The sequence below is a fragment of the Neltuma alba genome, unplaced genomic scaffold (assembly GCF_004799145.2).
Source record: "Neltuma alba isolate B1F8T4 unplaced genomic scaffold, ASM479914v2 tig00012376_pilon, whole genome shotgun sequence".
Taxonomy (NCBI): domain Eukaryota; kingdom Viridiplantae; phylum Streptophyta; class Magnoliopsida; order Fabales; family Fabaceae; genus Neltuma; species Neltuma alba.
Genome location: NW_021636874.1, coordinates 1 through 16,391, shown reverse-complemented (window position 1 = coordinate 16,391; position 16,391 = coordinate 1). Strand labels below are relative to the sequence as shown.

The following is a 16,391-nucleotide window of genomic DNA, read 5'->3' as shown; positions in this document are numbered from 1 at the left end:
GTTGTGTCATAAAATCTATGAAGATATTTTTTCTCGTTATTGTTTTCTTCCATCATTTTATAAAACATTTTTAACTGATTTACGTGACTTGAACAATCAGTTAGATTCAATAAAATAATAAACATATATATTTTTAGAGAAGTGTAGTTGGATGAATCAAATAATGGTGGGCATAATTTTGAGATTAAAAACTTTTTAAAGTTGAAGGAGCTTATTCTAATTTTTACTTTTTTCTTTTTATTAAAATATAAATCATACTATATTTGGTCCTTGATATAACGATTAGCTTAACATTAATTTTATTCTCAGACCTTGATCCAATTTTTTTTTCATATTTATTTATTTTTTAAGAAATTTTTGTAATAGCTGCATATGTTAAATGTTTCATCAAATTATAGTTATAACTAATACACATTATTAGTAAGAATATTTTAAGAAAGACAGTACTCCTGGAGTATCTATTTATTATAAATAACTAATGTAATTATTTTTTAATTTACTTAAATTAATCAGTTAGTTTTTATATTACACTACCTCTGGTCCTTATTAGAAGAGCTAGTTCACTTTTTAATTTGATTCTAATATAATAACAGAATTTATTTTATCTCTCATATTTATTTATTTTTTTAAAGTAGTCCTTTTGATTTTGCCATTGATAAAAACATCTTTTCATATATACCATATCTTATATTTAAAATTAAATTAAACCCTCCAAAAAAGTATAAATCACACATGTTAAATATTTAATCAAATGGTAGTTTTAACTAATACTCATTATTAGTAGGTTAGTGAATCTGATCCTTAATATAAAAGCTAATTGACTAATTTAAAAATAGGTTAAAGAAGTTTGTTAAATTAGTTGTTTGTAATAAATTGATGTTTTTCTTAAAATATCTTTACTAATCAAATATATTAGTTATAACTACCATTATTACAAGAATTATCTTAGAAAAAAGTGGATAAATATGATAGACAAAGTAGATTGAAGTTTTATATTTAGGACCAAAATAAAAATCAAACAAAGTTTTATATTAAAGATTGAATATAGTATTTTAAGAAGGATAACATATATTTATTATAAATAATTAACTTAATTATTTTTTAATTTATTCAAATTAATCCGTTAACTTTTATATTAAAAATCACAAGCAGTACAATCACATGGCAACGACTCTGTGGGCGGGGAAGTTCAGTGCAAGGGAAGGGATAGTACCTTTTGTTTCTAGTGGGCAAGAGAACAAAGCGAAGGCCGAAGCAGCCACGCAACAGAAAGAGGAAGGCGAGAGGAAGAAGAGATGGCCTGATGGGCAACTAGGGTTGGCCAGATCCAGGTTGTACCCACAACACATCCCGACTTGTCTTACACTATAAACCGCCACCTCTCCCGAATGTATTTTATGTCCCAATTAAACCAACCCCTTTCTCGTCATTTCCTGTCCATCGATTCTTGGTATATTCTTTTCTTCCACTCCTTTGCAAGACCCAACGCGGATCCATCTCGTGACCACCTACTTACGACCAAACGCCGTTATACTACAAGGCTGTTAGCATACGTTTTAAAAAAAAAAATTGATATCGTTTTTTCAGGTAGAGTTAGTTTTCAAGCATACTTTTATTGAATACAATGTATTAGACACTAAATATGGTGAGCGGGGATTCCGACTTTAATTTATCACATGATGACAAACTAATATTTTTTTGTTAGATCCATTCCCTATTGCATGTTATCTTCAATTTTGTTTTTGATAAAATTCTTGTGTGTTACCTCTAATCCTTAATATAAGAGTTAGTTTGATTCGATTAAGAAAATTAGTTAAATTAGTTATTTGCAATAAATATATATTGTTTTTTCTAAATTATATTTACTAATCATATGTACTTGCCTCTGGTCCTAATTATAAGAGCTGATTGACTAATTTAAGAAGATTAAGAAAATAAGTTAAGTTAGTTATTTGTAGTAAATAGGTATTGTCTTTCTTAAAATATTCTTACTAATCAAGTATGTTGGCTAAAATTACAACAATTAGAAGCACTATCTTTAAAAAAAAAAGTATAAATATGAGAAACAAAGTTGATTGGAATATTATATTTAGGACCAAAATAAAAACCAAACAAAATCTTATATTAAGAATTAGAGGTAGTATTAACTAGAACTATCATTTAATATAACCCTTACTCATAGAAATGGAGGGAAGGGGAGGGGAATTTTTTTTTATGAGCTCAATTTAAAAAATGTGAAAAAATAAGATTATAAAATTCTAATAAAAAATGTAAAAAAAAAGTATATTTAAAATTAAGTTAAATATTAAATTAGTTTTTATATTAAAATGAGAGGCAGTAATTTAAACTGTTTTATGGTCCTCAAGTGCAGTTTAAGGCTGTGTTTGGGTGACACCCCAAACCATGGTTTGGGGAATAAATCACCTAAACACCCATCCAAAAACCAAAACCATGGTTTTGGAAAAGCAAAAAATTTTTGCTTTTGGAGAAAAAAAGGAAGAGTGTGAGAGCCTATAGGATATGTATCTTGTTATTTTTTTATAAACATATTTTTTTATAAACATATTTAATTAATCTTATTTTTATAAATATATACATATATATTTATTATTAATATTATCTTATGTACTATTAATTATGTTAATAAAAATATATTATTAACAATTTTATTCCTTCAAATTAAAATATATCATAAAATCTATTTTTTCTGTAATTATTATATTAACTTATGTTTTTTTTAGTAATTTGTATATATAAAAAGTGTTCTGATAACAACTATCCAAACATTCTCACTTCTCAAAATCACTTTTTTATAAAATCTATTCTTTCCAGAATCTATTCTTTTCGGAATCTATTCTCCAGAATTACTTTTTCAAACACAGTTTGGTTTTATCCAAAACACAACCTTAGTAGGACATCCCAAATACCTAGTAAGCCACGCCCGTTTTTTATGCAAATACAAAACTTTCCTGACTTTTAGGAAAAGGGTCTGATTTTTTTAGGTTCCAGTCTCCGTCCAAATTGCCAAGGCCAATAAAATATTCGCGCGCCTATATATAGAGATAATACGCGCACCTCCGGATTTTTGAGAGTATTACGTAATCGTTGATTGCTAGACGTGCCGGTGGGATCTGTCTGGAGAGAGAGCGTGTGTGGTTTTGTGATTGTGGAGGGGACGGAAGAGAGATCGAGAGAGCGAGAGGCATTGCCTTTGATCTATGCAAGCGACGATCGACGCGTCCATTTTCCGGCGGTATTTCGTGGAGATAGTTTGATAGTCACCCTTCCTTATGAGCTGGTTTGATAACCTCAGTTTTTCGTCGAATCTCAGCCGCTTCATTGCCGGCATCATCATCTTGATCTTTTATCATTCGTTTCAATTGGTTTCTAATTTCTTGACTCCTATACACCCTTCAAATTTTCAATCTAATCGCCGTTGATCCTCCTACCTTCCTGTTAAGATCTTCTGTTCCCTTCATTCCCTGACTGTTGTGACGCCCGTGATCTGTTTCTCATGGACCCAAAAGATTTATTCCCCTCCAATTTGCTTGATGGTAAGTATACTGTTATGTTTTTAAAACCACGTGGTTTTCTGTTCATGCATTATGTATTTTGGATCAATTAACTTACCGTGTGCTTTACTTATTTCAGTTTTTATATTTATCCTTTGGATGACAATTTTAGATTCTTCTGTATTTCTTGTTCTCCCGGATGTTGATAAGGATTAAGGAACTAGCTTTTTTTTGCCCCCGTTATGTGAAATATAAAATCAGAGGGAACTAGCTCATGATACAGGGTAGATTTTTCATTTTTGTAATAAAAATGACATTTGACCGGGCATCAGAGAGAGTAACTGGACTGTTTGTTTGGTTCATTCCCGTAATATCTGAAAAGTGAAAGTTTTGTGTCCCTTCTGATTATGTTGTCAAATGACCAGGCACTATTGCCTCACACATCGAGAGGCAACGCAGGGCACCTCCTTCTGTTATTGTTATTGGTGCTGGAATATCGGGAATTGCTGCTGCACGTAGTCTCTATGATGCTTCTTTCAAGGTGTCATATCACTATTCTCAAACTCCATCTTTGTTTACTGGTTCCGATTTCTGCAAGTAGGTCAGAGGAAAATTTTCTCTAAGCTCATTCTCATCATTTCTTCAGGTGACTGTACTGGAGTCTCGGGATAGGCTTGGTGGCCGTATCCATACAGATTACTCATTTGGTTGTCCAGTGGATATGGGAGCCTCATGGTAAGTTTAATTTCTTTCATTATAATTGTGATTGCTATTTCTTTCGTTGCAGTCAGTCAAAACCTTGTTTTGTTGATGAAAGGTGAACAGGTTGCATGGAAGCTTTATCATATTCTATTATTTAGTTAGTTATTTCTTGATCATTTGCCAGGTTACATGGAGTTTGCAATGAGAATCCCCTGGCTCCATTGATACGTTCTCTCGGACTTTCGTTATATCGTACCAGTGGTGATAACTCTGTCTTATATGACCATGATTTGGAAAGGTAATAATTAATAATTTACATCCTCATATTTCTGATGATAGTCAAGATTGATATCTTCAAAGTTTTATGGTGCAATCTCAATTTAAGAGTTAAGAGCAATAGTGTTTCTCTTACAGCTGCGAGCTTGATTCTGAATCTGAACTAATTGTTCTGGATTCAGAAGAGTTTCATATTAGGTTGGTAATATATTTCTTTCTTTTCTTGACGGAATATAAACATTGATGCTAGTGCAAAATTTTAGGTTATTGGCCTCTATATAGTGCTTGTGGAAATTCGTCTTTGTAAATTGTTTTATTACTGAGAACTCGCCAATGAATATATCTCCTCTGTCTCTTTTCTTTTAAACTTTTTGCTATGCCCCTAATTTATGTCATCTATTATTGCCATAATTATTTCTTTTAATTCATGATTAATGTTAGTGAAAGATGAGAGCATGCTTTAAAAGTAGTAGTTAACGTTGTCTTCAACATTTAAAACAACAAACAAATGGAAACTCAAATATTTGATGTTTATATCTTTCAATGTAGGTTAACTATACAATTGTTATTTAAATTAAAGACTTGAATAAATGAAGTTAGGTCACTTCAAATTCTGGAAGACCTCCGTAGCTTCTGCATTTCTAATAATAATGATTGATAAAGAGTGATTGCATTTTGTCTTTGCAGTTATACGCTGTTTAATGTAAATGGCCATCAAGTTCCTCAACATATAGTCGTTGAAGTTGGGGAAACTTTCAAGAGAATCCTAGCTGAGGTAAGATCTCTGCAGCATATTTCATAACAAAAGCAGCTATGATTATTTAAATGTGGAACTCATTGGCCTTTTGTTGACATCTCCAGACGGGAAAGGTGAGGGATGAGCATCCTGATGACATGTCAGTCCTTGAAGCAATTTCTATTGTGTTGGATAGGCATCCTGAATTAAGGTATTGAACTGATTATAGATAATTACATAATTGTATACGTACTTGCAATTTCAGTATATCATGTTTTATGACGAAGTATTCTGCAGGCAACAAGGACTTGCCCATGAAGTGCTGCAATGGTATATATGCAGAATGGAAGCTTGGTTTGCTGCTGATGCAGATATGATATCACTTAAAACCTGGGATCAGGCAAGTGCCGTTATATTATTTGAAGGCTAAATGTGATTATTGTTCTTATTCTTCTGTCCAGACCCCTTTTCCCCTTTTGATTTTGTTCATAACTGTAAATTTAAAGAACCCGGTCCTTTGTTAAATTGTCGTTGATTTAAACCCCTTGGTAACTGGCCTATAATGGCACGGAGCTTTACCACTCGTGTGTTTCAAATAAGTAGAATCGAAGAATATTCCCTTTTCATATATTATTTTAAAACATTCCAATACCTTCTATATTCAAACATAGAAAAGGAAAAATTTTGCTAATTTAGCATAATCTAATATTGAAATGAATACTTATATTGTCAGATTACTGATTATTCTGCAGGAGCATGTCCTCTCTGGTGGTCATGGACTTATGGTGCAAGGATACGATCCTGTTATAAAATCTCTTGCAAAAGATATTGACATACGGTTGAACCATAGGTATGCTTATACAATTTACAACATAGCTGCACGACTATATTGTCGCCATTTATGACTCCTTGCTATTGACAATAGATAAAGAAAAGGAAACTATTACTGATGACATGTATCCACTTTGGCTGTAAATTGAGTCTGCTACTTTTTTGTGGCACCCACTTTATGATTTGAACACATAGAAATGTGGCTTAATGGAATTACTGTTTTCATGTTTCTGGTAGTAGAATACTTACACTCATTTTCTTTTGCATAAACCCATATGATTTTGATCATTCTGTTAAAACTAGGGTAACTAAGATATCCAATGGATACAACAAGGTGATGGTCACGGTTGAAGATGGCAGGAATTTTGTTGCTGATGCTGTTATTGTAACAGTTCCTCTTGGAATCCTCAAAGCCAATTTGATTGAATTTGAACCAAGACTGCCTGATTGGAAGGTTGCTGCAATTTCAGATCTTGGTGTGGGTAATGAAAATAAAATCGCCCTAAGATTTGACAAGGTGTTTTGGCCAAATGTAGAGCTCATGGGTGTTGTTGCTCCCACTTCTTATGCTTGTGGCTATTTTCTCAATCTCCATAAAGCAACAGGCCATCCGATTCTGGTCTATATGGCAGCTGGCAGATTTGCTTCGGACCTTGAAAAGCTAACTGATGAGGCAGCTGCAAATTTTGTGATGCAACAACTCAAAAAGATGTTTCCCGATGCTTCTGAGCCGGTAAGTGCTTTTCTCATGTAGTTCGCATGATACTCTTTTGGAATATTTTTGGATGAAGGAGGTCAAAAGAAAAGAAAAGGGCAGGAAATGTTAATTTTAACATGTGCCTGATTTAGATTGACCTCCAAATTTTCTTTTTTTTTCCCTCCATCTTCGTTCTTTTCAATCCCAAAGGTATTTTTGGGAGTTGATAGGAGGACAACGGAAGGAAAAGAATCAAAAGAAAATGGAAATGGTCGGTCAAATAATGATTTTTCTTTAGTTAGAAACTTGTAAAATTTTTCAAATGGGCTGAATTAATTACAAATCTTTCATTATCCTTTCATTCTTAATGACTCCCAAACAAGCAATTAATGTCAAAAGAAGCTTCTCTTCCATTTCTTTCCTCTCCTATAGACTCTCGAAACACCTCTACATGCAGGAGCCCGACTTCATGGTTTTGTTGGATTATTGCAGGTTCAGTATCTTGTGTCCCACTGGGGGACAGACCCAAATACACTTGGCTGTTACTCATATGACTTAGTTGGAAAGCCTGATGATGTGTATGACCGGCTTCGTGCACCTGTAGGGAATCTATTCTTTGGTGGGGAAGCGGTGAGCTTGGATCACCAAGGATCTGTGCATGGAGCCTACTCTGCTGGAGTCATGGCTGCTGATAATTGCCAGAGATATCTCTTGGCCAAGCAAGGCCACTTGATGGAGAAGCTGCCTCTAGTTACTAGCGTTAGGCATGAAATGCTTGAAACTGCTATCCCCCTTCAGATCTCTAGGATGTAACTTTCCCTCACTATGGAACTTCGACAAATGAAAGTGCACTTCCTTGGGTTGTTCTTAATCACTACCAACTATTTCCAGATGACAGTGTTGTAGTGCCAAGAATCTGACAAGGAGTTGCTCCCTTTTAAGTAACAGTATCAGCTTTCCAAGGAGTTATGATAAATTTAATTAATAAAGTTCCTCTCTTTTAAGCAACAGTCTCAGCTTTCCAAAGAGTTACGATAAATTTAATTAATAAAGTGTGGGCAAACCAAATTGGTTTCGTAGGCGTGGAAGCAGTCATTAAAAGTGATCTATAACGTTGATGTTTTTATTCTTCTTTGGAATGAATTCTTTACTTTTATAAATTGGAATTAATTTATTGGTTTTGGAATTACATTCTATCTCTTCAAATGGTATTTCAATGACTGCACTAATAAGCTTTCAAATGTAATACATTCTTATAAAACTGAGAAATGTATCTAATCTAAATCAAGCTAAATGAGATCTCTCCGTCTCTCCTTTTAATTTCTCCCTTGCTTGAAAGATCATTTTTTGAGTTTGCGATCAATAGAAGTTGATTTTGACTTTTGAGTATTAAACGTCCTTCTAACTGTAACTTCAAAAATGCTACTGGCGTCACTTTAGAAAAATTTGCTTTCTAGGAATCACGGACTAAAGGAGATTTTTCCTTATTAAAGAAAAAGAGGGAGAGCATAAGTTGATATTGAAAGGACAAGATTCAAGGACATCATTTGTTCACACCTCTTTGTGAGACATTAAATATAACATGTAATTAAAAAAATTTACTTTTGATGATAATTAGAATACTTTTTGTTGTCCTTGACAGTGAGATCACAACAATCAAAGCCTGTGCAAGTAAAAATTAAGGACAGCATTAGAATCTTAATCTTTTTTGTCCGCCCTTTAGTCACAGAAGCCATTCGTTGTCCCGCTAAGAGTGGCTGAAAGATATTATAAAACTCAATGTCTTGGTGCCTTAGATTTGACTGCAAAATCCATGATTACTCTCCATGGATGGAAAAACGGTGAGCCAAAATTAGTTTAATATTACCTCTTCTCATTAACATAAGATCTGGTTGATTAATTTAGAGAGATTAAAAAAATTAGTTAAACTAATTATTTGTAATAAATGTATATTTTCTTTATCAAAAACATCCTTGTTAATTATGTCATTCATGTGTATCTGAATTTCTCATTGATAGTAACTCCTTGATATATGTAATTATTATAAGGATTATTTGAGGACAAATCAGATAAATATTGAAAAGAAGGTGGATTGGGAGTCTTATATTTAAAACTAAATTAAATTTCAAACTAGTTTTTATATTAAGAACAAGAGGTAGTAGTACTTAATAGTTTTGAGCATATCTTAGAGGCCTTTTTAAAAAGATATTATTATACTTCTTCTGATTCTAAATATAATAGCTAGTTAATAATTGAATTTAGTTCTAAATATAATATCTCAATTTACCTTGTCTCTCATATTTATTTATTTATTTTCAAAATAATCCCTATGATGATTGTACATATTAAAATATTTTTATTTTAGTACACAAGAATACTTTAGAGAATATAACACTTATTTATTATGAATAACTAATTTAATTAATCTTTTTAATATTGCTCAATGTCTTGTTACATATATTTGACAGCAAAATCTTTCTAAATCATATCTTCCCGACTGAGTCAAACCAAACTGGTGTTGGTCCAGGTTGGCTCAACATGAGAAGGCTTTTTTCCCCCCCGGGGGGGGAAGGAAAGAAAGAGAAAGATTTAAAGAAATTAATTTTATCAATTAATCAAAAGCATGGTATTATCTTCAAACATAATATGAAGATCACACATTATAGGAAACAAACATAATCAAAAAATTTAATAATTATGCGCTAGTGTATATAATATTTCGATGCATAAAATACATAAAGAAAAATAATCCTGTAAAATCAATCAATGTTCATAATTTTTTTTTTAAAAAAAGAAGATTAAAATTTTTAAAATAGATATCAACCAAAGTTTGCCAACTGTCGAAGCTCGTGTTTGATTCTAAGCAGGCCCCGCTTGGCCCATATTTGGACATTTTTTGAGGATCCTGCGGCTTGGGGCGGCTTTCCCCGGAATCAGATCTTCTGAGAAGCAATTTTCTCAGCGTCCCTCAGCGTCCTAAAATCCAATCCGTTTAAATGATCTAAAAGCTCATATTGGGCCAAGTCATCGAGCCTTAAAATTGAATGTCTCATCAGTGCGTCTGGTCCCACAAACACTGGCAGTGCCGTCTTCAACCTTGGCCTTCTCTCTCTTCCCATCTTCCGATCCCCGCCCACTTGTTGGTAAACAACCATCTTGTGCATCGCCATGCTCAATCTCACGCCTCTATTTCTCACAACTTATCCTTCTCCCCTTCCTATATCAAGACTTTAATTCCCTGCAACACAGGGCGTTGGCCAATCTTCTCTATGGCGACATTTCAAGAGCCACCGCGAGTGAAGCCTTGCTCTGAATTCGGCTGTGGGTCAAGTCCCTGTCTCTTAACTCTCACTGAACAACACAGAAACATTCTACTCTTCTTCTTTCGATCCTAAATATAAAACCTTTATACCAGTATATATAAAGGTCTTGTATTAGTACCGGAGTATTCTAATGTAACAAGAAAAATAGAAACATTCTGACATGAATTCATCTCAATTATATAGTGAGGATTTGCCATAATTGGCGTTAGTCCATCAACACTCTGTGATGGGTCATGAATTCACGCGTCAAATTATACGCCATGACACTGCTGGAAAATCTCGGTACTGTCTTATGCTGATGTTATCAACTGTATTCATATATAGATTAGGAGTTAACTTACATAAGCTGATCCGGCCAAAACAAATTTACATAAGCTGAAAGCTGAGTGGAAGGAAAAAAAAAGAAATATTGAGAATGAAGTTTGGTTTACAGATGTGAAAAGGTCCCTTGCAAGGATAATACGAACAACAATTCACTCTCAAAGAATCAGGTCTTAGCACAAAACTTGTCTGTAGGATACCTACGTACAGGACTTGAGGGGTCACCAAATGTAGAAACACTGCATTTGTATGGTTCTCTTTCACTAGCCAAATTTGACCCTCAACAAAAGTCATGTTTCTGATATAGAAACCCTATAGTCTCCCACATGCCGTGGTTTCATCTTCCCATCATGTTATGTATTATGGGCAATGCAAATAATTCAGGGGATGCTTCAACTCAATGAGAAATTCATAAGAAAGCTGTATAGTTCATGTGGCTACTGAGGAGACAGAAGCCGAAAGGTGGGGGGGTCGGAAGAGGAGAGAGAAGCAGAAGGTTGAAGACGCACTGCCAGAGTTTGTGGGAGCAGACAGCTTGATGACTTGGCCCAATGTAGGCTTTTAGATCATCTAAATGGACTGGGTTTTAGGACGCTGAGGGACGCTGAAAAAATTGCTTCTGAGAAGATCCGGTTCCGGCTTTCCCCCAACTTTCCTGTTATCTCTCAGCATCTCCGCAAATGACAACGGGATCTCGGCCTAACCCTGCGATGTTGTTCCTATTACATTATGTTGTCACGTTCCGATCATAGCTTTTCTTATTATTTAGAGAAAATTAGAGAGAATGGTAATAGAAAGTGATATTTACAGAAAATATCATAAAAATTAAAATTATTTAAAATGACTAAATATTCAAATATAAATTTAAAGGTATCATATTCTCCTTATCCAAACCTCCTACATATAATTTATCAATAGTTGCAATTGTGACAAAAAAATTTATTATGTTACTTAATCACGTGTATATATTAATATACTATTTTCTGTGTTTAATATAAGAGTTAAATAACTAATTTGTAAAAATTAAAAAAAATAGTTAAATTAATTATTGTAATAAATATGTGTTGGCTTCTTTAAATTACTTATTCAACTCAGCCATATACACTAAAAAGTACATTTGAGTGAAAATATTTTATAATTAATGTGAATATTTTTAAAAACACATTATAAATTTAAGAAACAGAATGGTTTGGAATCTTATATTTAAACTAGCTAATTAGTTTTTATATTTAGAGCGATAGTCTTACTTTTAATCTCTCACTTAGTAATGTTTGTGATGCATGGAAAATAGGAAAGAATGTTTGCTGCTCTTGTATCTGTAATTTTGCATCCCCTGAATAAGAGCAAAAAAGAAAAAAATTAAAAACAAAGTATTTTTTATATTAAGAAACAATCACACTGAATAAAAAGGAACATATACAGCAGAATGTTATTTTCCCAACCTACTGTATATTGCTTATAAAGGATGATATTCCAGTTATTTAGAATTTTAACAATTATTTAATTTTTTTACCTGATAACAGATATAAAATACATCATGCGGGTTTAGTCCCCAAATACAATACAGTGTCTATAAATGATATTAGTTAACACGCAGCAATCATTGTGAGGGAAAAGTTATACAACCGAGAGAGTCTGCTTTGGATTCTTCTTTCTCTGTCTTTGATTCCAATCCTCGGCTAATTGTGTGATTCTCTCAACTTCTGGGAATTTCTGTTTTTCCCTCGATTGGTTGGGTCTAGGTGCGCTTCCCTTCCAATCGATTCAATTTATTACCATGGCTACGATCGGGCACAACAATCTCAACGCCAAATTGGTGAGTTTGATTTTGATTCCTTCTTATTTCTTTGTTTTTGTTTCCTTCCCAGGTTTGAGGTTATAATACTCTCAATTGATGATCAGGTTCTCCTAGGTGATATGGGTGCCGGAAAGTCCAGCCTGGTTTTGCGATTTGTCAAGGGTCAATTTCTTGAATTCCAGGTTATTTTACATCATCATTTATTTGGACCTTCTCTTGAAGATTTTGCTGCTTGTATTTGGGTTAGGTGTGCTTGAAATTTTACTTAAGAAAAGCTGGCTATACTGATAAGCTGAAAATATTCTGTGAATCAGATGTCTTTCTGCGTGGACAAACAATTTTTTGTCATTTTGAATTTAGCTCGTTTGAGTGAAGTTCAACTGACTTTTTTCTCGGATAAAATTATAATGTGAATTTAAGTTTTATCAGCGATGTGCTGTTTTAGTTAGAATGTTTCTAAAATCCATTATTTAGAAGGCGAGAATCGTTTCTGCTGATCACAGAAAGCACAGGTTTGGATGCTTTTTCCCTTATACCCAGGAATCTTTGATACTCTAAGGCAATGTGTGGTGGGCAGAAAAATATTTTCTAGGAAGGAAATGTGAAAGAAAATAGGATAGGTGTATTTCTCATTTCCTTTCTAGAAAACACTTTCCAAACAGTGCATAAAGAAACAAAGGGGGGAAAACGATTGTGTTTGATCTTCTATTTACGACAATATCCATGTTGGCGGTTTTCGTTCCCATGTATGCTAGTTTGTGCCAAAGCCTAAGAGATAGACTAATTAAGTCTCTGTTGCTGAGTTTATGGTTTATTGTTAGGACAGGAATCAACAATAGGGGCAGCCTTCTTTTCACAGACATTGGCGGTTAATGATGCAACTGTTAAATTTGAAATTTGGGACACTGCTGGACAGGAGAGGTACCACAGCTTGGCTCCTATGTATTACAGAGGCGCTGCTGCTGCCATCATTGTCTATGATATTACCAGCGCAGTATGATATCTCTCCCTCATCATATTTTGACTGTATTGAAGTAGGCCAATGAAGCCTATTTCATAGGCTGTTTGTGCGATGTGTCATTGGAGTTTTTGAGGCAAATGGTCATTGGTTTTTGCATCATGAAGTAGTGTCCCGTTTTTGGAATATACTTTTCGACATCTTTCATGAGCGTTGTTGGATTTGGTGTGGGTTGGATGTTGATCTCTTGTCTTGCTTTGCTAAACTATGCTTTTGAGTTTTTTATTCCCTTTGTGCCCCAAGGTTTCATATAATAGGTTTCATATTGATTTGAAGGATTCATTTACACGTGCAAGGAAGTGGGTCCAAGAACTTCAAAAACAAGGTATTTGCTGATTTCCTTTTTCTACGAATGTTTGATATGAATAGATTACTGCGACATAATAGATGCTTATTAAATATATAGAATGAAAAGTAGATCCAAAAATGTATGTTTTGATTACTAGTTTCATCCCACTGTTAATCCTTAACTTTAATACCTTGTTACTTGGTTCTTACTGTTTTCAAACTTGTAATTGAGTCCCTGCCATGACAACCTACGGCAAGTGTGTTGATAGGTTGTTGTGATTGTAGTCTATTACGAGAATTAGAAGTAGTTGTTGGCTAAATTAAGTGTTGCAATGACTGATTGGCATAGAATATTAAAACCTACAATGCTGTAAGTTCATGGGACTTATCAAGTGATAAAGTGATAAGTAGAATATCATTCTCATGAGGACTTGGTTCAACAACCTGATTTAGCATTAATTTAATAAGTTCACTTAATTTGAGTAAGGCATGACTTGAACAATGATTAAAGGAGAATAAAATCTAGCTACAAAATTAAATCTAAGCCTCGATTACTTTTTCATGTCTCACTAGTAATAGGTGCCGAATTTTCATTTGTGCCATTGATATTCCACATCTCCAAGCCTTGATCCGCCTCCATTTGGGTTGCAAGCCTCCTCTCAAGTCGAAAATAAAGAAAAGCCTTGAATTATATGAGGAAACCCTCAAAAATCATGTCCAAGTGACACCAAAGACTATGGTCATTATTTTCTTGTTATTGTCTTACTGAGCTGCGGCACCACAATGTTGGTGCTAATGCACTAGGGACCACTCCTCAATGTCTTCCATCTCTACAAAATACCGCATGAACACCAATGAAAAATAATATTTGATTGCTTTAAATCAGTTTTTACTCAATTCCCTCCATATTTACCAATAATTCACAAAAATAGCAATGAGCCCAGTTCTATAGAAAAGGAATTAAAAGATCTCCTAAGTGTAATGATGACTCCGCAAATAACTCCTAAAAATATATCAAATATCACAAAATATGGGGAGTCATCAATGATGTAGTTTTGCGACTAGCTAGATGGCCTCTTTACAGCCTCAATTCACCATCAAAGTCCAAAGAATCTAGGCTTGGGAGTTTGAGAGTCTCGGCAGTAGGATTGCAGAGCCTGCCGGGTCATCGTATGTGTCATTGGATTTCTAATCATTGTCATAGTGGATACCCAATTACAAGATTCAGAAACTATGAGGATTTGATTTCAAACTTTCGAAATATAAGGAACATTTTGAATTTGTGATGAAACTATAGGGACTTACAAAGTAAATGAATCAAATATCTAATGTACGTTTATAAACCCGGGGATGAACTAATAGCCCTTACAAATAAGGCAATCTTGTCTACGTATTTTCACAATGCTTTGTGAAATTCTTTAATCTGTCTTACTTTTGATCTAGGTGAACCCAAATATGGGGGAAAGTATAGATTAGTCGTTTTGTTCCGTGGCAGTGATCTAGAATGGATGGTTAGGGTGCGAAAGTTGATGAGAATGAGAGAGAGAATGGGCTGTTTTAAGGGAAGCTACAAATAAGCCCACAATGATAGCCTAATCACAACGTTAGACAAAAAAGACAAGAAAGAAAAAAGGGAACTCTAACAAATGTATGGTATTAGTTATTATTTAAAACTAATGCCTAAAGACCGAAACCCCCCCCCCAAAAAAAAATAATGCCTAAAGACGTGCTGTCACCTAATGTGTATTATCTTCTTCAATTTCTCCCTGCGTTATTTTCTGACGTGTGTTTTCCTCAAATTCCCACTTTCTAAGGCATTAAATAATATGTAATTTACCTATATATACATACATATACATATATATATATATATATGCTTCTGATGCTTCACTATCACCGATCTTCTATGACTCCTACATTATGGAATTGGTCACAGGTGTTATGACTCGAGAAATAACAGTGGGCAGATTCCTTGTAGTTTTAATTTAAAGTTGATATCCTCTTGATAAGATCCAACCCTTTAGGCCTTACTTTCGGAGTATGGGGTCTAGGTCCGCATAAGTAGAAATTTAATGAATGAATTCAATTTGGTTGTTGCAGGGAACCCTAATATGGTTATGGCTCTTGCTGGTAACAAAGCTGACCTGGAAGATAAGAGGCAAGTGACAGCTGAAGTAAGTATTACTATTTTTGGCTATTCCTATCAGGATGTATGATCTTATTAATTAAGAATTCTATTTCCTTTCACAATCTGATCGAGCTGCAATTCTGGTGATACGTTATAGCAGTATGCTTATACTCTTCTTTCATGATTGGGCAATTTCTTTATTCACCAGCTCATTATTTCTAATATTGGCATTGCAGGAGGCCCGTGTATATGCTGAGGAAAATGGTCTCTTTTTCATGGAGACCTCTGCCAAAACTGCAGCCAATGTAAATGATATATTTTATGAAATAGGTATGGTTCCTTTCCTATCCTGTGTTTTCGGCTGCTTAATGAGGATGATTTATAATTCTAATGCGACTCGTGTTTGGTTTGCTTCCTTTATTGAATTGCATGAAGATAATTTAGAAGGGGAGACGTGTCTTTCCTCTAGAGAGAAGTCTGCCCCTAGTTTGTGGAGCAGGATATTTTTCGTATTTCCAATATTTTGGCTTGGATTGAAGTTGGATGTTTTTCAGGCCGGGGTTTGCTGAAGTTTAAACTGTAATGATATAAATAGTTAAATACCCATGTGATTGGTTAGCGACTGTGAAACTGACATGTTTATGAGTTGTAACACTTGTTAATGTCAAAATAAATATACTTTTAGCTAAAGGCCTTGTTAAGCCTAATGGCATGAAAGCTTCTTTGTTAATGAAAAGTCACTATTTCGATCCCACTTACAA

The 16,391-nt window shown here is 34.0% G+C and overlaps 2 protein-coding genes across 2 annotated transcripts; both read left to right on the top strand.

Annotated features, from left to right (window-relative positions):
* The first annotated feature begins 3,105 nt into the window (after positions 1-3,105).
* Positions 3,106-7,764, top strand: LOC114726371 (probable polyamine oxidase 4). The gene is made up of 10 exons (XM_028912951.1): positions 3,106-3,554; positions 3,938-4,053; positions 4,159-4,247; positions 4,399-4,512; positions 5,178-5,265; positions 5,352-5,437; positions 5,524-5,626; positions 5,979-6,076; positions 6,361-6,790; positions 7,247-7,764. The coding sequence occupies exons 1-10, from the start codon at positions 3,515-3,517 to the stop codon at positions 7,565-7,567; spliced, it is 1,485 nt and encodes a 494-aa protein (XP_028768784.1). The 5' UTR covers positions 3,106-3,514; the 3' UTR covers positions 7,568-7,764.
* Positions 7,765-11,999: 4,235 nt separating this feature from the next.
* On the top strand, positions 12,000-16,384 carry LOC114726365 (ras-related protein RHN1-like). Its single transcript, XM_028912946.1, has 7 exons — positions 12,000-12,214; positions 12,301-12,378; positions 13,023-13,190; positions 13,491-13,539; positions 15,603-15,676; positions 15,867-15,960; positions 16,066-16,384. The coding sequence occupies exons 1-7, from the start codon at positions 12,176-12,178 to the stop codon at positions 16,197-16,199; spliced, it is 636 nt and encodes a 211-aa protein (XP_028768779.1). The 5' UTR covers positions 12,000-12,175; the 3' UTR covers positions 16,200-16,384.
* Positions 16,385-16,391: the final 7 nt, after the last annotated feature.

Bases quoted from the DNA above. Each gene is read 5' to 3' on its own strand.
- LOC114726371 (XM_028912951.1), top strand. From the start codon at position 3,515: ATGGACCCAAAAGATTTATTCCCCTCCAATTTGCTTGATG. The intron at 3,555-3,937 runs GTAAGTATACTG...TCAAATGACCAG, and splicing joins CCCCTCCAATTTGCTTGATG to GCACTATTGCCTCACACATC. The intron at 4,513-5,177 runs GTAATAATTAAT...TTGTCTTTGCAG, and splicing joins TATGACCATGATTTGGAAAG to TTATACGCTGTTTAATGTAA.
- LOC114726365 (XM_028912946.1), top strand. From the start codon at position 12,176: ATGGCTACGATCGGGCACAACAATCTCAACGCCAAATTG. The intron at 12,215-12,300 runs GTGAGTTTGATT...ATTGATGATCAG, and splicing joins ACAATCTCAACGCCAAATTG to GTTCTCCTAGGTGATATGGG. The intron at 13,540-15,602 runs GTATTTGCTGAT...TGGTTGTTGCAG, and splicing joins CCAAGAACTTCAAAAACAAG to GGAACCCTAATATGGTTATG.